This window comes from Punica granatum, chromosome 3 (genome assembly GCF_007655135.1).
Source record: "Punica granatum isolate Tunisia-2019 chromosome 3, ASM765513v2, whole genome shotgun sequence".
In the NCBI taxonomy this organism is placed as follows: Eukaryota; Viridiplantae; Streptophyta; class Magnoliopsida; order Myrtales; family Lythraceae; genus Punica; species Punica granatum.
Window position 1 is genome coordinate 12717039 of NC_045129.1, and position 22669 is coordinate 12739707.

Here is a 22669-nt window from a genome sequence, read left to right on the forward strand (position 1 = left end):
CCGAACCGAACACAGCTTATATATATATATATATATATATATATATATAATAATGCTTTGGCCTAATCAACATCAATTATTGTAAAAGATCCAGGCATTATTATTGGTTGGAGTGACTTCAAACCATTAAATTGCAATTGACGTTCAACAAATCAATGAGTTATATTTTTAATTATAAAAGTTGGGAAAAACATGTGACGAAGCGTCATGGCATCATTCTTTAAAATCATTGTGAATATTTTTTATTTTTATGCTAAAAAAAAAATTTGATTCTTGAACAATATTTTTAAGAGTAAAAACTTTTATCAATCCATGAAAATAATATACAGAAAAAAAATCTCTGAATAAATTGAAAATTGTCTCCGTAAATGTGAAATAAATTGAATTTGATTAATCTTTGAGGCACCCACGCAAGGCGTGGGACATCACCTAGTTATGAATTCAATAATTCATATTCGATTGATCATTTAATTGACCGAAGAGCTGCAGATGCTTGATGATTTTAATGTGACCATGCATTCTTATATATAGTTTAAGAGCATCCCTTATAATCAATAAGTATTTATTCAAATGGTTTGACGCTTGTTTTCTTAAATAAGATCTTTTATTTGAGTTTTGTAAGTATAGAAAATTCTTAATTATGAAAATTTTACACCTTAGTCAATCAATCCAGCTTGAACTGAATTAATCGAGATTTATTAGATTTTCGATATCTGTGATACACATTGGGATAATTAAAAAAAAAGTGTATCCTTTAAGTTTATAACCAACGAAAACATTAGGTGTATCCTGTATATTTTTATTATTATTTTAGCAACTTAGGCATAATTACAAGATACTTTTATATTATTTTCATAATTATGGAGGATGCAACTTTAACCGACTTGTTTTTTTCTTTTTTGGTGTTCCGTGAGTGGGTCGGGCGGCGCTAAGGAAGTCAAGTCAATTCTGATCGCCCCCAAAGTTTCGAAGGGAAATTGTGCGGATCACCACAACATCTCATCGTTTCACGTGGACATTACCCCCTATATAAAATTTAAAGATATTCATAAAAATATATACCGATGACCATCAAGGCTTTAGTATATATATGGCTAATGATCTGAGCCATGACATGAAAATTGATTTTACACTTTCTCCTTATATACCCAAGAATTATTGCTTCAACGGCACGCTCTTGCCTGATAACTAAGAGTTTCAGATTTGATACCCAAGTGGAACTATCTGTGTCCATTTATTATATATTTATGATTTTTATTTTACTTAACTAGGTCCATGACCTCATTTGTACCAGATAAATATTATTATCTATAATAAACACAAGTGTCACATATTGGAACCAGAATCAAGGGCCCTGGGAACGTTTAAAAAGAAGAAGAAGAAATAAATGCAGTTTGCCCCCCGAATTATATAGTGTTCTTAGGTTTGCCCCCAAATTTTAATATTTTACACTATATCCCCCAACCTAAGTGAAAAATAAGCACGGTGCCCCTCTCTCACTGAAATTTGAGACTTTTCTTTTTCCTATCAAATGGACCAACTTTCGGAACATCTTTCTATGGCATTAAGACTCTGATTGGGGTGCTTTTGGTGTCTTTGAAAACCTTGTGTGGAGTATTATAATTTAGAATCAATCAAAAGTTCAGAACAATAAATAATGACATTGAAAACGAGACCGAAATTTGGATCTTGTCACAAAACCGAAAACATTGTTATTCAATCTCTCTTAAATCGCTTCACCAAATGAAGTGTTGTAAAGAGTTATAACTTCCTTACGACCTAAGGTTTAACCGTATAAAAATTTAAAGTCGAAAATAACATATCGGATCATCACCATTGACCTAGAAGGAGAAAACTCAAAGTTGGATATTAATGGCAAATCTCTGATATATATTTTTTAGCCTTAATTTTTTATGATTAGACTTAAGAGTCTATAAGGAAGTTAAAGGTTTTAACAACACTGAATTTCGTTGAGCAATTTGAGAGTTATAGCATGGCAAAACTTTTTTGGTTTGTGATAAATTTTGAATTTCAACCTCATTTTTTAATGTCATTCCTTATTGTTTCGAACTTTCAATTGATTCTTGCTTGTAGTACTTTACACAAGGCTTTTGAAGACGCTACGAACACTCCAATCGAAATTTTAATGCCAAAGAAAGATGTTTCTGAAGTTGGTCCTCTGGATAGAAAGAAGAAAAAACTCTATTTCCGTTGAGAGGAGTCACCATGCTTATTTTTCACTTAGATCGGGGGGCATACTGCAAAAAGATGAAGGTTGGGGATAAATCTTCATATATTCCATAATTTGGGGGCCAAACTGCATTTATTTCAAAAATAAAATTCTAGCTATTAGGTATGTTAAAGTTATGGAAACCTTGTAATTCCCTGTTATGTTCCAGAGAATTCAGAGCCACACATTCAACTCTGACGGGGTAGTAAATAAAACCAATTAATTGCTGAAATTGGTTAGTTGGATTTAAATTATTTATTTAGCACAATCATAGGTTTGTTTAAGAGGTTCGGCGTTTATTCCCCTTAAATAAGGTATCGGGTTCGAATCTTGTAAATGGAGAAAATCACAGAGTTTTATCCCCTTAGTGGGCCGACCCGGCTCGAATAGGATTAATTGAGACTCGTTGGACTTTCGGATACCAAAATACACATCGATAGATGGCGTAGCACGGTGGTACACGCCTTTGTCTGATAACCAAGAGATTCCACATTCGATAGATTTTGAGGCGATGTAGGCTATGATACCGGCCACCATTGCCCAAGCTGAGGTCACCGACAATCTCACCTTGGGCTGTTGTGGCCGGGACGGAAGCCACCACAACTCAAGAGTCTCTCTTCTCTCTTTCTCTTGGATCGATGTTTGAGAGTAGGGAGATTCCAAGCGATATAATGGCTCTGATCTTACTTACCCCTGCCAAGGCAAGGTTTTCAAGGACCCCAATTGCGAGCGACCTCGCTTGAGGGGTGGCTCCTAGAGTCGAAGCCACAACTGTTCCTTTTTATTTACTATATTCGCAACTTTCATTCATTTCAGAATTTTCATTTATTTTTATTTTAAGAAACTACTTTAAACAATTTTGTCAGAAGCAAAAAAGTAAATGCAACTTTAAAGTTCATATTTATAGCACTTTTTTACGGTTACATAGGGAAGCCCATAAATCTAATACAATGAAATAAAAATTTTAATAGTTAATAAATGGGTGGTGATAGTCTCATTGATATCGAATCTGAAATCTCTAGATTACCAGGTGAGGATATGCGTCATTACGCTAGTTCACTTTTTATAGATTTATAGCACTTGCTTTACCAAATAAGTTTTACTTCATCAATTAAGAGTGCTTGAAGTATAAACGCTTAATTTTCAACAAAATTGAAATAAACACATGCTAAATCTCGCTCCAATTCCTAAAATAATAATAATAATAAAACAACGTAGCTCCAATTAAAGCTGATCTCCCTTGCTCTTCCTTTGTCCTTCCTGTCCTCTTCTGAGCCTTCTCTCAGTGGGCGGGAGCCTTCCACCATTTTCAATAATCAAATTTTCTTTTTTGCCTATATTGTAATTGTAATATGAACTAATCTTCATTCCCCCAAATCATGACAATATGCAAGTATATATCAAAACAATATATATATAATAATAATAATAATAATAATAATAATAAGATCCGACCTCTCATCCGCCTATACTTTCATGTCATCTTTGTCGACTTAAGAGTCTGACCAAACCAATATGAACCATATGACACTATAAATAGGGGAAGATGCGTAGGGGTCTCTCTCACTTCACTACTTCCATCCATAATCATACTCATCGCAAGAAGCCTTCTCATCTCCTAAACCCTTTTTCTCTCTTCCCTTCTTACTCCCTTTCTCTATTATTACCTCCGATAGAGACCAACTTCGTCCCTCTGGTCCCCGGTACCAGAGGTATCGCTTCCCGAACCATCTCATAGATATACTCCTGCAGCTGAGAAGAAAATGTGGAGGCTGAAGATAGCGGAGGGCGTCGACGGCCCGTACTTGTACAGCACCAACAACTACGTTGGCAGGCAGACATGGGAGTTCGACCCGGAGGGAGGCACCCCGGAAGAGATCGCCGAGGTCGAAGCTGCTCGCCTCAATTTCTACAACAATCGCTTCAAGGTCAAGCCCAGCGCGGACCTCCTCTGGCGGTTCCAGGTACGTACAGCATATAGACATAATATACTTGCGTACATCTACTTCAAAGTGATTGAATATTTGTTCTAGCAGTGTGTTCATGGGGGTGGCAATGGCAATCTTGTTCGAGTCTTGTTTTCTCGTCCAGCGTTTCGTGAGAGTCCGATATCGCTTCTTTTTCCTTGCTTCCGTGGACAGGATTTAGCACTTCATTAATTCTGTGGAACAAGCAACGTACGAAGATGCCACAATCTTTTTATCCCTATTGAATGATTTGATTACATCATACGATCACAGAACCTCTTTGAAAAAGGCTCATAAGCAAAGGATTTCCTTCCGATTTCAGGTATCTTATGAATATAATATAAGAAAAATAAAAACTTGATAAAGGGACATAAATAATCATACAACGAGAATTGAACAAGAAAAAAATGATATTAAATTCTTCATGGGTCACATGTTTAAAAAAAAATCAAAATCAAAATTCCTCCCCATTTCAAGTTTTGTTCTTTTCCCCAACGAAAGATCCAAATTGCAAACTAGCTTTCAAAAGTTTTCTGTTGTACGTCAAATATTCCGTGATTGACTGTGCAGTTCACATTGGCTCGGCCAGAGTCAACCAAGTCATACTGCACGTTTATGTCCTGCCAATGTGCCCTCTACATTAATAAAAATACGATATTCTATCTCAAGAAAACCTTCTATGGTGTCAGGACAGCAAGCGTATCTTTTATTTTATTTTTTTGCTAATTCGAGGTGTTCGAGTTTCGCATAACTAATCCTATGTGAGCCCGGCAACGCATGAAATGGGTAATCACTTCAAAGGCGCTCCGATGGCTCTAAGGAGTTTCGAACACAGGATCGGATGAATACTTGAACTCTTTCTTACCATTAGATCAAATTCTAAGGAGTTAGGGCGGCAAGCGTATCATATTGCTAATTCGTACTCCTCAATCATCCTATCGTTGTCTTAACAGTCTTTTGGGATATTTCCTTTCGTTGTCTTAATAGTTCAAGACCTTTATAATACCAGCAAAAAATATTATCTTATGATCTTAATCAAATAGACTGAGTCAATTCAACCCAAAGTAATTTCGTACATATCTATGACTATTTAGTTATTGAATTATTAACTTAATTCGATGAATCCTTTTTTTTTCGTACGGATCTGCGGCTGTCCCATTTTTGTTAATAGTTAAAATTGAGAAAAACGCGCTTGCAAAAAGAAACGACAGGAAAAAGAGACGAAGAAGGGGCGTCAAGCTTTTCTCCTTTTGAGCATCATTCCCTGAACTTTGAAAATGGATGTTTTGACCCTCTAAACTATCAAATATTTGAACTCATCCCCCAATACCGTTTTCAGTTTTTGCGGGAGAAGAAGTTTGAGCAGACGATCCCGCCCGTGAGGGTGGACGAAGGGGAGGAGATAACTTATGAGAAGGCGACAACTTCTTTAAGGAGGGCGGTCCACTTCTTCTCCGCCCTGCAGGCAAGCGACGGGCACTGGCCTGCCGAAAATGCTGGCCCTCTGTTCTTCCTCCCGCCCCTGGTCAGTTCCTTCACTATTCCTCATTAGTTATGGAGTAAACATGCAACTTTTTGCTCATTATCCACTGTCGAATGGGAACGTGCAGGTGATGTGCGTCTACATAACGGGGCATCTGAACACGGTCTTCCCTTCGGAGCATCGCAAAGAAATCCTTCGATACATTTACAACCATCAGGTACCGTAAGTTAAAAAGCATTAGAGGAACCTTTCTATTGTTCAGCCAGATTATATGTATATGTTTTATATATTGTAAATACTTTTAAGGATTAGCAAAAGATTTAGCTTAATTTAGTCCATGCTTGCAACCGTCAAAAATACATGTGTTTTTTGGGAACTTCGAGTTGATGATTAGTGATTACTTTTGCTTCCAGAACGAAGATGGCGGTTGGGGATTTCACATCGAAGGACACAGTACTATGTTTTGTACGGCTTTGAGCTACATATGCATGCGCATCCTCGGAGAAGGCCCCGACGGTGGCCAAGATAATGCATGTGCTCGGGCACGCAAGTGGATCCTTGACCGTGGCGGTGTCACCTACATTCCTTCATGGGGCAAGACGTGGCTCTCTGTATGTCCTTCTTGTCCCACTTAAATCACGCGAACACTCTCTGTGTTGCAACTTAACGAATTGAAGTGGTTAAAATTAGACTGGCAGGCCATTATTCGCCTTTAAAGAAATTAGATTGTAAATGAATAATTAACTGACTGATTAAGGATATCAAAAAATACTAATCGATTCACCAAACTCCATCTTATTCATTAATTTGTGTGTTGTTTTGTATCTGATCATTGGGGTTTAGATACTTGGAGTCTTCGAGTGGTCAGGAAGCAACCCAATGCCTCCAGAGTTTTGGATCCTTCCTTCGTTTCTTCCTATGCATCCAGGTCGGTTGCTCTATGCATCCTTCATGTCTGAGAACTGCTATTGTTCATTGATATATATTCTTAGAGTTGACAGTATCATATCACTTCAATCTTAAATCCAAAAACGTGCAGCCAAAATGTGGTGTTACTGTCGGATGGTTTACATGCCGATGTCTTACTTGTATGGGAAGAAGTTTGTGGGACCCATTACACCTCTCATTCAAGAGCTAAGGGAAGAGCTTCATACTCAACCTTACGACACCATCAATTGGCCAAAAGTCCGCCATCTTTGTGCCAAGGTGTGTGTTTGTCTACATTATGAGCTCCCATTACCTGTCACAACACTGAGGAGAAGAGTTCATTTGAGATGACATCTCTTTGCAGGAAGATATCTATTATCCCCATCCTTTAATCCAGGACCTACTATGGGATAGTCTTTATATATTCACAGAGCCATTCCTCAACCGTTGGCCCTTTAACAAGTTGAGAGAGAAGGCACTCCAAGTGACCATGAAGCATATACATTATGAAGATGAGAATAGCCGATATATTACCATTGGATGTGTCGAGAAGGTACATAAATTAGTTTGGTGAAAGTCAAGCTCTTTACTACCTTTACAGGAGAGCAGGCTGGCTGAGATTCATATTATAAATTATTTCAAAATAGGTACTCTGCATGCTTGCCTGTTGGGTGGAAGACCCAAACGGAGACTATTTCAAAAAGCATCTTGCAAGAATCCCTGATTACCTTTGGGTTGCTGAAGATGGAATGAAAATGCAGGTTAGTGCTCTCAAATTCTGAAAATTGGATATTTAATTTTGAATTAGCATAATCAATATGTCAATTTGTTCATTAGAGATTGGATTGAGCTTATCGATCTGGTTTTTGCCATCCCATATTATATCCAGAGTTTTGGAAGCCAAGAGTGGGACACAGGCTTTGCAATCCAAGCATTACTTGCTAGTGATCTTACAGATGAGATAGGACCGGTGCTCGCGAGAGGACATGATTTCATTAAAAAGTCTCAGGTAATTCACTCAGTGCCTGCATTTTGAAGGACTCTGCCCTCCCATTTTACTGCACTATTTAAATAGAGTTGATCTAGTATTAATGTATCATTTTGGATATTTAAGGTCAAGGATAATCCTTCTGGAGACTTTAAAAGCATGCACCGTCATATCTCTAAGGGGTCGTGGACTTTCTCTGATCAAGATCATGGCTGGCAAGTATCGGACTGCACTGCTGAAGGTTTGAAGGTAATGTGATAAGTTCATTTCTACTCATCAAAAAATGATGGCACTGAAGGGTTTCATTTCATCCAACCTAGATTATGGTTTTCTCACTATTTCTATTTTCTTATGTAGTGTTGTCTGCTTTTCACGCTCATGCCCCCGGAAAGCGTTGGGGAGCATATTGAACCCGAGCGGCTCTATGATGCTGTTAACATCCTTTTGTCGCTACAGGTTTGAATTGAACGAGCATCGATGTGTTATCTCTGCACATTCTTAATATAAATTTGTTCCAAAAATTTCGCACAATTTTTTTATGATATAACTTCATCTTGTTACAGAGTAAGAATGGTGGGTTAGCAGCGTGGGAACCTGCAGGAGCTCAGGAGTGGTTGGAAGTAAGTACTTTACCTAGTTGAAGGATTACTTTTCGTCTTCTTATCCCTATTCGAACACTTTCTCCAACATCCATTTTTCCTTGCTTCTAAATTAAGTGTTTTAATCCTTGTAGCTCCTTAATCCGACTGAATTCTTCGCCGACATTGTGATTGAGCATGAGTATGTAGAGTGCACGTCATCAGCCATGCATTCTCTAATCTTGTTCAAGAAGCTATACCCGGGGCATAGGAAGAAAGAAATTGATAATTTCTTGACTAATGCTGCAAGTTATCTCGAGAACATACAGATGCCCGACGGTTCGTGGTATGTTGTCTTGTTCTTCCATACTTTCCCCCACCAAATTCATAGATGAAATTCCTCTCATTGGGGAGCTAATGTTGTAGGTATGGGAATTGGGGAGTTTGTTTCACATACGGTACATGGTTTGCTCTGGGAGGATTAGCAGCCGTAGGCAAGACATACAATAATTGTGCAGCTGTTCGCAAAGCCGTGAAATTTCTACTCCAAAGCCAATTCAAAGACGGTGGGTGGGGAGAGAGCTACCTCTGTTGTCCAAAGAAGGTAATCCTTATGCAAGTTCAAGGCGCTTGTGGACGAAACTAAGGCATATTCTAATGATCTTGCTATCAAAGCTTAAATATTGAGCCACTCACAACTGAATTACATTACAGGAGTATGTGCCTTTGGAGGGAAACAGGTCGAATTTGGTGCATACAGCATGGGCGATGATGGGTCTTATTCATTCAGGACAGGTTGGTTTCCTATGGTTTCTTCTTTCACATAATACAGAACTGATTGTGTTGTGTGTGAAATTTCTGACGTTTGGAAGTTTCCCCACATTATCAGGCGGAGCGGGATCCAACTCCCCTTCATCGAGCTGCAAAGCTGCTAATCAACTCCCAACTGGAAGATGGTGATTTCCCTCAACAGGTATGTTTTTCTGCCCAATGGAAACCATTTTGTGTTTGCTAATGAAAATCATCTATACTCAATTAGAGAATGTTCATAACTTCCAGAAGACAAAATTTTCTTCTTAATTCTGTTGCAAGCTACCATACCAAAGATCCTCCCTCTCATTTATTTCTTTATTTTATTTTTTGGTAGCTAACCCGGGGCCTAACCCCGGAAAATCATTTCTTAACACTTACCCCAAAAAACTATATGTTCGTTCACAAAAGATTTTCCCTAAGAATACCGGACCCTAAGAATGTCTCGACTGTTACCTTATATTCACGTATTTGTTTATGTCATCGTTGTTTAAACCTTGTGGTTCTGTTGCAGGAAATCACGGGAGTATTCATGAAGAACTGCATGTTGCACTACGCAGCTTACAGAAATATATACCCGTTGTGGGCCCTAGCTGAATATCGGAAAAGGGTACCATTGCCAAGCAACAAGTAGAATCCAAGCAAAACGTTTATCATGTACATTAAATTACAGAGAAGGCAGGGAGGGGTCGTTTCACTGAGACCTCCTTGCTTTTACAATAATCGGATCCCAAGCATTACCAGCAGTTATATCAAACTGTTGATATATGTTGGTCCGGCTTAATATTGTATCATGTTACTGATGTAAAGGCAGTTGTTATCCTTATATAAAGGTAATGAAGAAATTCTTTCCCTGTATGTACGAGTTTCTTTTTTTTAGCCCGAAAAATGAAGATGAGCAATATGTATACTAGCTGGATAGGGAAAACATGATTATTAGTACAAACATAATTAGTCAAATAGTGCTCTTCGAAGGTTAATGATTGCATTGACCCGTTTTTGCCCCGTCAAAATGCAGCAAATATTTTAACATCAAAGGCCACGAGACTTGACAGATAAATAAGTGCACTTTGAAAGCCTGATTATTTGATTGATCTTTTTCCTACCCTTGATATGATGCACGTATCTTAACCAATAACATGTCACGATCTGAATGAGAGGATCCCGGTTTCACCGAGTGCACAGTTAAAAAAGAAATTCTTGATATAGATAAAGTCCTGCCTTTCATGAGGATGAAGTTTTACGGAAGACACCATTTGCTTTAGACTCCCCTCATAAATTTAGATAACGTCTAAATTAGAGGGAGAGATTAGATTAAGCAGTTGACTGGTTGGGGCTGCAATCTCTGATTGTGAATGGTCAGGTCAGAGAGAGAATACAGTAAGCAGCAGACATCATAGAAATGTTTGGTTAGAAATAAAACTAAGGTTGCCCCTCATGTTCTGTCTTCTCTGAGTGGGCAATGAACGTAGGAAACATTAGGGAGGAAGAAGAAACAAGTTTTTCATGTCCATGTTCTTGTTAACGACCATGTCGTCGTTGTCGTCTTCATTGGTTTTGTCACATTGAACATTCGAGAAACGGCGAGAGAGAGAGAGAGAGAGAAGGAGACGAAGGGGACAGAATGTGGCACAGCCACAGTAAGGGAAGCTCGGGCGGAGGTATAAAGAAAGGGCCAGTGACCGGGCTGGTTGCGGTGGCCATAGACAGGGACAAAGGGAGCCAACATGCCATCAGATGGGCCGCTGAGAACCTCCTCTCCAAGGGCAAAACCGTTATTCTCATCCACGTCTTCCATCAACATGATCCTTCCTCTGGTTCCGGTACGTGCCCCTATCTCTCCATCTCTCTTACACTTCTATACAATACCATGAGTTCTTTGGAAGACAGTAGTTTTCTGGACAATAATGTTATTTTCATACGATCTATATCGTTATCGGAAAGAAACAACATGAGAAACATCTGAGCACCATGTGTTTGTTGTCATCAACAATAATTTTCCGGATGTTATAATCAGTTTCATAAACCACAGTGATTTTCAGACTCGAAGGCTTCTGATTTCAATAAGCCAAACACAAGAACATCTGCAGGCATTCTTTCCCGGATTATAACCAGTTGTATATTTTTCTTCTTCCAGCAATGCATCATCCTGTGGCTTCCTGCAACAATGACGGAGGCTTCTCGCCTGCACACAAACAGCTACTTGAGAAGCTAACAAAGGATCTGTTCGTCACCTTCCATTGTTACTGCACACGGAAAGATGTGGGTGCCTCGATTCTTGAAGATTTCTGCTATTTGTTACTGCCGCTATCATTTCTCAGTCCTGCTTTTCTGCCAATAACTGTCTTCCGTGTTCCCCCTTCCCATTTGCCTGGATTAATTGCTCACTGGTCCGATATATGCTGAATCAGATACCTTGCTTTGATGTCATACTTGAAGGCACAGACGTAGCTAAAGCGATTGCCGATTATGTTAACTATGCTGCAATAGAATATTTGGTCCTCGGGGCATCATCAAGACATGGATTTATGAGGTACTAACTTCATTTCTGAACTTTACATTCTTTCCGGTTATCTTAGACTACGGCTATGATTCTGTAGTTACATGATAACTGTAACTTTCTTCCTCAAGCAGATTCAAGACATCCCATATCCCGAGCAGCGTATCAAAAGCAGCACCAGATTTCTGCACCGTGTATGTCATCTCCAAAGGAAAGATCTCCTCAATGAGGAACGCTTCTCGGGGAGCACCTTTTGCCTCGCCCATACTTGAACAAATAGAAGATGTGAAGGAGCAGTATATCGGCTTTGAAAGGAACTTCACCAACAGTATGAGAGGTCTGCATTCTTATCTTGTATCAATGAAATGAAGCCCCGTATCCATTGCATGTCGCTTAAGAGATAAAAGATCAAGTTGCACTCTCTTAGATTCCTTTTACTTGATGCAGAAAGACGTCCTAGGAAGCTTGCCAACACGCACGATGACTCCATCAGGTAATTCTAATGTTCCGTCTGCTTCGTGTAACTGGTTTTCACAGGGAATACGTGTAGCCAGGTGAGGCAAAATCATTTTCATGTGCTTGTCAAAGCTTCAAAACAATTTTAAGTTTATCTCTTAATAATGACAAGGTCGCCGCTGTTTAGAGGGAGAGCTTCACCTCATGGGGACATGTCAGAATCAGAAACTGATATATCGTTTATGAGTTCTGGAAGGCCGAGCAGTGACCACACATTTCTCTGCGATGATATCGATGCAGCCTTATCCTCCAGAATCTCCACCAGCACAGACAGCTTATCAATGCGCTCAGGTTACAAGTGGAATGATACCAGTCCTCTGCACGATTTCTCGTCAGTTTCAGAGGAAAGTGGAAGAACTTCATGTTCATTCTCATCACACTACATGGTAAGGATTTCCCAGAAAATTTTCTCTTAGCTGATGATTTTGTACAATGTGAATCCAATGGAATAGAATCTGAACTCATGGTTTTGTACAACGATTGCATAGGATGAAGTGGAGCATGAAATACGGAGATTAAGGTTAGAGCTGAAGCAAACAATGGACATGTACAGCACGGCATGCAAAGAAGCGCTGATAGCAAAACAGAAGGTACGCACCGTAAACCATTCACGTGCTTTAATAAATCAACACCCTGTCCCTGACATGTTGCATTGCTAACTTCAGGCAATGGAACTGCAACACTGGAAACTCGAAGAAGAGCGCATACTGGAAGAGTCTCGGCTCGCTCAGGAAGCTGCAGAATCGATTGCAGAGAAGGAGAGGGCTAAGTGCAGAGCAGCCATAGAAACGGCCGAAGCATCCAGGCGGATCGCAGAGCTGGAAGCTGAGAGGAGAGTGAAGGCAGAAATGAAAGCCATGAGGGATGTGGAGGAGATGAAGAAGATGTTGGAGAGGTTGAACGACATGAGGTATAGGAAATACAGGATTGAGGAGATCGAAGTAGCGACAGATTTCTTTGCTGAATCCTACAAGATCGGTGAAGGAGGTTATGGCCCGGTCTACAAGTGCAATCTTGATCATACACCTGTTGCTGTAAAGGTTTTACGCCCCGGTGCGGCTCATGGAAGGACACAGTTCCAGCAAGAGGTAACAAAAAATAGAACATCAGTTGATTTACGACATTCGACTATAAGCTAGCTAGTCCACTTCAAAAACGCTTACGAAGTATTGTCAGAAGCTAAGCTTCCATTGCAAACACGCATTTTACGACGAACCTTCTGCTGAGGAGCTTTGTCTTGTTTGTTTACAGGTTGAAGTACTCAGCCGCATACGGCATCCCAACATGGTGCTGCTTCTAGGAGCCTGCCCCGAGTACGGGTGTCTGGTCTACGAGTACATGGCCAATGGAAGCCTAGAGGACCGCCTCTTTCGAAAAGGCAACACACCGGTACTTTCGTGGCGGCTCCGGTTCCGAATCGCTGCAGAGATAACCACGTCCCTCACATTCCTCCACCAGACAAAGCCCGAGCCTCTTGTGCACCGGGACCTCAAACCGGCCAACATATTGCTCGACTCCCACTACGTGAGCAAGATCAGCGACGTTGGATTAGCAAGGCTCGTTCCTCAGGACGTTGCCGATAACAAGACCCAGTGTCAGATGATTGCTACAGCGGGGACTTTCAGCTACATAGACCCAGAGTACCAGCAGACAGGTGTGCTCGGCGTGAAGTCCGACATCTACTCACTAGGGATAGTGCTTCTACAGCTTATCACAGCAAAACCCCCTATGGGAGTCACACACCACATCGATCAGGCTATTGAGAGCGGTAACTTCTCCGATGTGCTGGACCCGGTTGTCACTGATTGGCCAGTTGAGGAGGCACTTTGCCTTGCGAAGCTTGCGATGCAGTGTGCAGAGATGAAGCGGAAGGACCGGCCAGATCTTGCAACGGTGGTCTTGCCAGAGCTGACCAAGTTGAGGAACTTTGCCGAGGAGAACACGAATGACGTCTTATGGGGCACCGCCCCTTACAAAGGTCCCTTCTCAGTTGTTCAGGTTAGTTCATCGTCGAACCTCCTACATCGTATTGTAGCGCCATACTGATCTAAGGCTGTCAGCATGCATTTACGCAAAACAAATGGAGCCTAAATAATCGCTATCAATTCCAAAACATGCACACAAATCCATCATATGCTGAACAAAAAGTACACATATATCATATCCATATTCTCAATTAGGCATTCTAGATCACGGAAAGGTTTGGGTCGACTTCCAACTATAAAGGAACGGATTTTTACGTGCTTATTCAAAAATCTCATGCAGGATATCATCAGCGACCATTCGCTCGTTCACTCAGATAGCTCACCGGCTCACTCAAACACATCAGTATAGCCACAACGAGCTAATCGGGTATGTATTGGAAACTCCTATCTTAACACAGTATATTGTAAGCGAAAAACAACCTAGCAATGGTGTCTCCCTTTGTTTTCAGGTTCTTAACTCCACGGCACGGCTCGAGTGATCTCTGGAAGCAAACATTGATCTGCCTCGGAGATCCCTCTGCAGAACCAAGTCGAAAGAAATTTTTGTAGACTAGAGCAACTTGATCATTGATTATTGTAGCTTTCGGCGAGATTGTGATGTGATCTACGACATGTACAGGAACCAAAACGTCGCACATATGCTGCATTAGGTGTTTAGACTGAGAGAAGGTGCTGATGATAACATCTTCCTAGTTCTTGACTGTATATATGTATGTATAGAAGATTGACAGGGAACGAGAAAATTAAGAAGCTATACGTGCATTTTTATCGTATCTTGGAATTGCATGTGATATAAAATTTTCGACCGTGATTGCATCCGAAAAGGATCGAGATTGTCCACATAAACACTAATATAGAGGGTGTGTTCAGCTGGAGCGTAGGAAAAGGGCAGAAAACTGAGTGATAACAAGATAAGCCGAATAGTTATTAAAAAATAAAATAAAAGTAAGATAAGCCGAATGTTTCGTTACGAGCGACAGAGGTTATCAACTTATCAGTGCAGCCTCACCCATATAAAATCACATACAGTAGGGAACTTTTGATACAGTGACGTTGTCCGATTTTGATCTTTATAGGTAGCCTCACTTGTAAAAAAAAAAAAAAAACATTTTCATGTCTCACCTATCTGTTTTTTTTCGTTCATGTCTTCCATATATCAATGTATTATTAAGTATCGTATCATTACGTTTTTCTGTAATATGAAACTTATTGTATTTTTCTAAGATATGGACAATATATTGTGTCAATTGAAATATTAACTTTTAATTAAAATTAATTAATAAATGAATTCATTTAATAATGAAAACATGGTAATAGTAACGTAAGAAGAAGGAGCAAGGAGGAAAAGAGAAATAAGAGGAGAGAAAAAAAGAGTGAAAATTGGAAGAGAGAATGATATAGTAGTGAATAGTTAAGGGAAAAAAAAAAGAGAATTGACTGATATATTCTCAACTTCCTTTTAATCTAGTGATTCTCAATTCGCGATGATATTTTTACTATGGACAATATGAAGAAAATGAATGTTACACCAACTAACTCCTTCTCCAATTTGTAATTAATATATATATATATATATATGAGTGTCTAAGAATTCCTGAATTACTCAAAATTCTCGATTTTTTTAAAATTTGTTATAATAAAATTTTAATAAGTCTTTTTATAATAAAACATTATAAAGTATTTAATAAATCACACATCTTTGAGTTACTCTAGTTAAATATATCCGACATTGATACTACTTAATATTTTTTGAATTTTTCTCATAAGAATTTATAATTCACTTAATATCCAATAAATCACAAATTTTTTACTTTATCGATTGTTATAATAGTATTTAATTATTCACAAAATTTTTAATTTAAATAAATATTTGAATGCATGGAGTTTTTTTTATACCCATGCATTGCGAAGGGTCTAGTTTCGCAGGATTCGAAGGACTGTTCTTTTTTTCTTCTTTTAGGAAAAAGTTATTCCAAAATATATAAAATTTATTTAATCTTAACTCTGTATGAGATTTAATTTATGCAATTAAACATTTGAAATAAGATCATATATCAATTAGGTATATCTTTTGGATTTTGTAATATCTTGTTGATATTATCTTGATAACTGGATATTATGCTATTTCCTAATTTAGTTGCTTTGCCGAACCTAAAAATAGGTGGTTACTCTTTGTATTCTGTTGAATAAGTGAAATAATAAACCGCTCCCGTAGATTTGGTCCACCTGGCCACCTCGTATCTCTGCTTTCTTCTCATATTATATATTTATTTTCTTCAAACTCGGCAGAATTGCACCTGTAACAGCCCCATCCCCTTAATACTAGCCATTGTCTTAAAGTATAGGCTGCTCAGAGGGTATATGCAGGAACCAATTTCATGAATGGCCCGTGTTCAACATATCGCAAGATTGCACCGATACATTGCAATTAATACCGTACACAAACTGATACTGCAAGATGGTTACATCGAAAAAGAAAGAGGTGTAAGAAAAAGGAGTGCTGGACGTAACCTTGACTCAAGCTCAGGATGGGTTGGCAATCTTGGGGGAGTAAAGGTTTAAATCTCGAGTGACCATCTGATGAAAACAACCCAAATTCCTTCTATCAGATCGCAAAGGAAAAGTGCATTCCCGATACTTTTGAACTTGCAAAAGTGAATGTATTCCTCATCTTTACGCCATTCGTTAGCATTGAAGAGACTACAATGTATTCATTCAGGAGGTCCTTTAGTATGGGTAAGTGACTTACTACCTAAGGTCCAAACCATGCAACAAGGCGCATTAGACGGTTCAGCATCTTCTCCAGAAAGCACACATGCTGTGCAGCATTTACAGCATTTTCATGTGCTACAAGCCTCTCAGCAACTTCAATTGTTCTCCTGAGTTCCTTGGTTGAATGCTTGAGCTGTGAGAGACGGATATAATCTCAATAAGACAAATAGAATTATCATACATCCATCTAAAAAAGTTTTCTTATATGTCATCGAGTCAAATGATTTGCTAGGAGATACAAACATGAATATTGTGAAATTGGCATCTGAAATTAAATAAATATGAAGTTTTAAAAGTGCAGATCCAGCAGGAAATTTTAAACCTAAAAATGTGGTTGCTTAGAAATTAAATGTTAAATGACTGATCTGAAAGATTAGGAATCAAAGAACTACTGGACTCCATCTTATCGTTTTCCACTAACCTGCTCAACTCCAGTTGCAAGCTCTTCCATGGCATGTCTCGCTGAAACAATGGTACATATCATGACACCTTCAGAATCAGAATCCGAGTCCTCAGCTGGATTAGGATGAGATAAAGTTGTCTGCACAATGGACAACTCCTGGAGCCAATTCACTTCTTCAGCGTGTAATTGTACCCTCACCTAGACAAAAGAAACCCAACAGATAAGCACTATAGATTTGGTATTTGGAAAATCTGATTAACACAAACCTTGTCCAGAGTTCTGTCGCGTGAATCATCTTCTGTTGGGGAAGGTGCAATGAGTACTTTCGCATGTTTGTCTTCATTGGATTCAATATTAGGTGATGCTTTTATGTGCTTTGCCCTAGAGCATGGGCAAAGAATTCCATGTGTTGGGAAAATAATAAAGCCAAGAAAATATTAATGCTAAGTCATTTTAGAATAGTTTGAAGGTTTCCTCTTCACATTGGTGGGTCATATTACAGTTCCATTTGTTTATGTCAAGGTTACCCTTTTGCATATAAAATTCAAAATAGATAAAGGTATACATATTAAGATATTCCGGACCATTTTTCTTGATGAAGATACTAAATCAAGTCATCAAGTAATCCTCCTAAACCCCTGAGCTTTTCTTGATAGCCGATACCCTTAGGAAAAGTAGACCAATGCATAACATAGCTAGCCTTATAAGGGCTTTGGAATTGCAGACCTGGCACCGAACCGTAGGGTGGATAGAGTCTCTGCTGCATTTGAGGGACTAGGAGAGCAACAACATAGCAGTGCTGTACGAGAGTTACCTCCCTGGGGAACAAGAGAAGGGGATTTTCAGCAAATTTGATGACGGGATTGTAGTGAAAACTAGAAGTTTGTAAACTCACTAGTGCGTCTTGTAGGATCCGTGTGAGCTTGGAATCGCGATATGGAATGTGGTTGCCTCTCCCAGTCGGACCACAAGTCAAAGCACATACAACATTCCCAAGGGCTGAGAGAGACTTGTTGATTGTCTTAGCTTCTTCAAAAGCCCTACCTTCAGCTCCCGTTTTCTCTAGTTTCTCAGACCCCGCTAAATCCACAAGGATTAGTTTTCCATATTTTCCCCTTCCAACAATCCAAAGCATAATAAAAAGCTAAATGAGCAACTTCAGCCTGATTGGTCGAGGAGAGCAACACTGGGCTTATACTTATCATTGAAAACAAAGTACCTGATATCTTTGTTCATTTCCTGCTGGATTGTGAATATATATAGGCTGTGGCTTCTGCTGCTTCCCATATTCATCTCTTCGACATTAAGTAATCACATAGTATACAAACGAAATCACAAGAGATCTACTTCAAGAAAAAATGCTGAAACTCCTATACACTTTGTAAAAACAAAGAGTATGCCAGAATACTGGAGGAAGGAAAGGAGATTTTGAAGGATACGCGTCTCTCCAACTGCTCTGTTGTCTAAGCCATGCTGCATTTTAAAGTTGTCATTAGAAGTTTAGAAAAAAGTGTTGGGAGAAGCACATGAACCCAATCTTTCCATCTTACAGATAGTTTTTGCAACGCTTCAGCAGGGTCTAGCAGAGGTATCTGGAGAGAACATGAAAACAGAACAGATTATATAGCAAATGTAGTTCAAAACACCAGATATTTAGGAATACTGCTATTAAAATCTCATATACTTCAGTTCAAGAACCAAGGCTAGTGTCTGCAACGTCTAGCAGCTCAGAGTATAGCTTTTCTATCTATGACATTCAAGATACTTTTCACTGGATTAAGTAGAAAAAGTAACTGTCCTTGCCAAAACCTCCCAAGTACCTATATGTGCAGTATTCCAAGATGCACCTCTGATCTTGTAAATTTGAAATGCAGTCAGTTGTCCAACATATATATTTAGGTGATCATTAAGTATCATCTAAAAGTTGAAGACTTCAGATCAAGGCGTATAATTATTTCAGAAGCATGCTGGACTGGGATGAGAAGAAGCTAACCTTAGTGACTCCATATAATAAAATTCCTTCAGATTTGCTCTCCTTTATTTGTATGTTGTCTTTTGAGAGATCAAACAAGTCTCTGCACGAAAGAGGTAAGCTAGAAGCTCGTGTTTACAGAAAAAAAAAAAAAAACATCACTCTTTCCCAATAGATACTTGGATGGGTTTTCAAATCCAGATCCTTGAAGAAGGAAATATAATCCTCTCAGTATTTTGCTTGGTGGGTTCTGCTGGTTATACCTTACTTTCCCCATGTAAATCTCTACCTACAGTATTCGATAACGAAAATTTCAGGGGCAATACATTGCCATTAACTCAGAGTAGTATAATTATAAAGACTAGATGATAATACCATGGACAACTTGATAGTATATTTGATAGATTCACCAGAGGAGCTAATATCTTCAAAAAAGCCATCTATGACCCTTGAAAGAAGCCCTTTCTTCTGTTCATCGCAATCAAGGATGTTCACTCCCTGATTCAAAAGATGGAGTAAGCATTCTTGAACAACCATAACCGTATTTATAGCATGTGTTGTGAGATGATGAGCAGCACCTCCATGCTATACGTCTTCCCAGCCCCTGTCTGCTACCAAATAAAAATCATGAGATCAAGTAAGCTGACTCAGTGAGCAAGTAAACTGGCAAAATGCTTCTTTAGACATCTCACTGAGCAATACAAGCATCATCCCCTGACTTGAATACAAAGATAACTTGTGAATATTTGTGCATCTACTAGTTAGTGTATTGTGATTTACCATATTAGATCACCACAAATTCTTCCCTTTTGCTATTTACAATCAGAAAAATAAAAAGGGGGGGGGGGGGGGGGGGGGGGGGGGGGGGGGGGGGGGGGGGGGGGGGAGAATTTTAGGATTAAAACTCACGAACAGATTTCCAACAGAATTTCTCCAATGAATGATAACATATGTGGACACTCGAGAGTAATTCCGGATTCATTCAATATTTCTCTATTAAATTTGCTTTCTAAAATACCATCAATCAGTTGGCCGAAAACAAAGTCCCATAAATGCAAAATATATAATGTCTGCACTCAAATCATCTAACAATTACAGCAGTACATGACTTTACAATTTGATTTTCTCTTTTTCTGTTATTTTCCTCTTCTGTGGTTTTCAAAAATATATGCCTTCTAAACCTAAGGAAAACTCATCATCTTTCTCCTCCCTCCACATAAACAAGCAGTGAAACACAAAAAAGAATAAAACTCATGGTCATTGTGCATTGTGCAGCAACTAGCAAAAATTGGAGCTTATAAACTTCCAAAGCATCATTTTACCTGCCCGTAAGTAATGATTGTCCCATTTATTCCTTTCATAGCATCTGCTTCATTCAACAAAAAGATATAAAAGAGTCACAGAAATGCATAAGATGAAACTGTGTAAGCGGTTTTGTCATCAACCGTTAGCATAACCTTTTATAGTTCTGAAATAAGGCAGGTAGAAGAGATGTTCATGAAACAACAGGCCGCAGTTTCATTCCTTTTGATTTCAAAATCAAAATCCAATCATTGAACTTATAATTGGAAAATGGCCACAAATCACAAATTGGATTTGAAATTCCTGTTTTCACCAAACTCCATGAACAACCAAGGGCAACGGCCACCCCATCAGCAGCACCGAAAGAAATCCAATTTTCTGCAGAACCATACCTCGAACAATGGGACGAGCCAGAAAGGTATAGACATCAACTTGCTCTGATGTTTCGTAGAAAACCCTATCAAAGGTGAACTTAAAATCACCTTCCTTTTCATCCTGTGAAAAATCAATTTAATAAACAAGTCAAACAACCAGCAATGCACTGCTTTATCCACAGATACACAGGCAAGTATCTATTGAGAGTTGAACCCGAAATCAATAAAACAGCACGAGACCGAAAATACACTGCAGAAATTTGATTGTTGCAATCTCCAGTATCAGGAAACAGGTTAATATCTAAACAAATGATGACCAGCAACAGGTGATCGTGAACCTTGAGAGAGAAGGTCTCATCATCGATGCGTTGAATGCAGATTGAATCTCCATAATCACGCCGCTCTCTCGAACTCAGAGGCCTAAACCTCGCACAGACCGTAATATTCGACATATCTGGCACTAATGAGAATCTCCGCTCTCCCAACAGCAATCGAATTGAGCCTGTCAAACAAGCATCAAACTTAGTTCCACGGAATAGAACAACTGTAAGCTCGTTATCCCGCTCGATAACAAATCAACGTCGACGATAATTCTAGAAATTCAAATAATCAGAGCATAGGTTTGCAATACGCATCAAAAATGCAGAGAAAACTGAAATCTGCCACTGACTACGAGCAGATTCGCTCAATCCGTACAAATCAAGAAAGGAGAAGCGATATGACGATCAGCTCGTCACAGAAGAAACAACGAGAACGGGAGAATCTGCAGTGGATAAGGTCGGCCGGCTGAGCCGGTGAGGATGGCGGTTACGAAATTCCAGCAGGCGGGGGGCTAATCGGAAAATCTGAAATGATCTTCTTACCTGGTGTGGACTGGAGACTGAAGAGAGCTTGCCGATTTGAAGGATCGACGACGACGGTGATGAATGAACCGGCAGCAGAGTGCAAATGGCGGGAAGGGGTCTCTTTAAATAGTAGTCAGGAACCGAAGAGGATATAAGATGAACCGGGTGCACATGCACCCATGTAAGGGGCAACTCTGGCCACCCACTGGGTCTATGTGTACCCCGCCCTTGCTATGTTTCAGATAGAACTTATTTCGTAATAACCTCTATCAATGTGATATTTGTTTACATTCTTCAATAACCATTTATGGATACAATGTGTAACCTCAAAATGTGAAGAAACCTTAGTACTTCATCCCTAGCAGCAATCTCATTTATCTCCCTAATCTAAAAATGCTCTCTCCAAATAATCAAAAACAACAATATAAATTATATCAAATTTTGTGTATTATATCACTATATCTTCTCTCAATGATGGAAAATTCATCGACCGTACTAAACAAAAATTAGGTCTCTACTTGATGTACAATCATTTGCCTGCTAATATAGAATATTAATCCACTCACCTCAAAAGATGTCGAATAACTGCTTGATTCAAAAACACCTCTAAAGTTCTGTATAGGATACCTGACGAAGAACTTCATTCTCAAGTTTCGATCCTCCCTCTCATGAAAAATAAAGCTGTAAATAAATACTTTTTGTGAATACAAAACTCCTTTAAACCTTAAATAGTCAATTCAAATATTATAAATATGTACTTATAATATTTCATGAATGCATGTCGTTTTTTATTTTCCCACAGTGAGGTGGTAATATATTATTACACCACTTGTCACATTCTTATTGGAGGGGAACTAAAAGGTCATACAAGTAGAGACCTACTTCATCCTATTGGCGCATTATGACAATTTGTCCCAACTTTTATAATTGTATATAGATATGATAAATTGATTATTTACAAATATATTTATAAATATTTATTTATTTAATAATCTATCTATACTATTACAAAGGAAG

At 38.9% G+C, this 22669-nt stretch overlaps 3 protein-coding genes across 5 annotated transcripts; 2 read left to right on the plus strand and 1 right to left on the minus strand.

The window, feature by feature from the left end:
* The first annotated feature begins 3910 nt into the window (after positions 1 to 3910).
* On the plus strand, positions 3911 to 9943 carry LOC116201483 (beta-amyrin synthase). Its single transcript, XM_031532733.1, has 17 exons — positions 3911 to 4194; positions 5537 to 5722; positions 5808 to 5897; positions 6094 to 6291; positions 6524 to 6608; positions 6720 to 6886; positions 6972 to 7160; positions 7255 to 7368; positions 7497 to 7616; positions 7722 to 7844; positions 7953 to 8051; positions 8159 to 8215; positions 8329 to 8519; positions 8600 to 8777; positions 8888 to 8968; positions 9063 to 9146; positions 9498 to 9943. Exons 1-17 carry the CDS (start codon positions 3994 to 3996, stop codon positions 9615 to 9617), a joined length of 2283 nt encoding a protein of 760 aa, XP_031388593.1. The 5' UTR covers positions 3911 to 3993; the 3' UTR covers positions 9618 to 9943.
* Positions 9944 to 10452: 509 nt separating this feature from the next.
* On the plus strand, positions 10453 to 14757 carry LOC116198495 (U-box domain-containing protein 52-like). Its single transcript, XM_031528657.1, has 11 exons — positions 10453 to 10806; positions 11121 to 11245; positions 11395 to 11516; positions 11618 to 11820; positions 11931 to 11976; positions 12112 to 12385; positions 12488 to 12589; positions 12665 to 13087; positions 13251 to 13997; positions 14265 to 14351; positions 14434 to 14757. The coding sequence occupies exons 1-10, from the start codon at positions 10608 to 10610 to the stop codon at positions 14331 to 14333; spliced, it is 2310 nt and encodes a 769-aa protein (XP_031384517.1). The 5' UTR covers positions 10453 to 10607; the 3' UTR covers positions 14334 to 14351; positions 14434 to 14757.
* A 1587-nt stretch (positions 14758 to 16344) lies between these two features.
* Positions 16345 to 21868, minus strand: LOC116198496 (kinesin-like protein KIN-1). 3 transcript variants are annotated; one of them, XM_031528658.1, is made up of 17 exons: positions 21671 to 21868; positions 21146 to 21309; positions 20826 to 20928; positions 20454 to 20497; positions 19710 to 19739; positions 19507 to 19629; positions 19311 to 19420; positions 19153 to 19234; positions 18710 to 18751; positions 18599 to 18632; positions 18379 to 18454; positions 18055 to 18274; positions 17886 to 17977; positions 17426 to 17540; positions 17178 to 17357; positions 16737 to 16889; positions 16345 to 16561 (listed from the first exon to the last, which is right to left on the minus strand). In XM_031528658.1, exons 2-16 carry the CDS (start codon positions 21257 to 21259, stop codon positions 16737 to 16739), a joined length of 1518 nt encoding a protein of 505 aa, XP_031384518.1. In that variant the 5' UTR covers positions 21260 to 21309; positions 21671 to 21868; the 3' UTR covers positions 16345 to 16561. The 3 variants fall into 3 exon arrangements, with proteins under 3 accessions (XP_031384518.1, XP_031384519.1, XP_031384520.1); XM_031528659.1 differs by having other exon boundaries at positions 16734 to 16889; XM_031528660.1 differs by having other exon boundaries at positions 16359 to 16889; positions 19395 to 19420; positions 21671 to 21865.
* Between the last annotated feature and the right edge of the window lie 801 nt (positions 21869 to 22669).

Coding starts and splice junctions, on each gene's coding strand:
- LOC116201483 (XM_031532733.1), top strand. CDS start 3,994: ATGTGGAGGCTGAAGATAGCGGAGGGCGTCGACGGCCCGTACTTGTAC. Junction 7,161..7,254: donor CCATTGGATGTGTCGAGAAG/GTACATAAATTA, acceptor ATTTCAAAATAG/GTACTCTGCATGCTTGCCTG. Junction 8,778..8,887: donor ACCTCTGTTGTCCAAAGAAG/GTAATCCTTATG, acceptor ATTACATTACAG/GAGTATGTGCCTTTGGAGGG.
- LOC116198495 (XM_031528657.1), top strand. CDS start 10,608: ATGTGGCACAGCCACAGTAAGGGAAGCTCGGGCGGAGGTATAAAGAAA. Junction 11,517..11,617: donor TCAAGACATGGATTTATGAG/GTACTAACTTCA, acceptor TTCCTCAAGCAG/ATTCAAGACATCCCATATCC. Junction 11,977..12,111: donor ACGCACGATGACTCCATCAG/GTAATTCTAATG, acceptor AATAATGACAAG/GTCGCCGCTGTTTAGAGGGA.
- LOC116198496 (XM_031528658.1), bottom strand. CDS start 21,259: ATGTCGAATATTACGGTCTGTGCGAGGTTTAGGCCTCTGAGTTCGAGA. Junction 18,752..19,152: donor TATTATATGGAGTCACTAAG/GTTAGCTTCTTC, acceptor TGTTCTCTCCAG/ATACCTCTGCTAGACCCTGC. Junction 17,541..17,885: donor ACCCTACGGTTCGGTGCCAG/GTCTGCAATTCC, acceptor CCCATGCTCTAG/GGCAAAGCACATAAAAGCAT.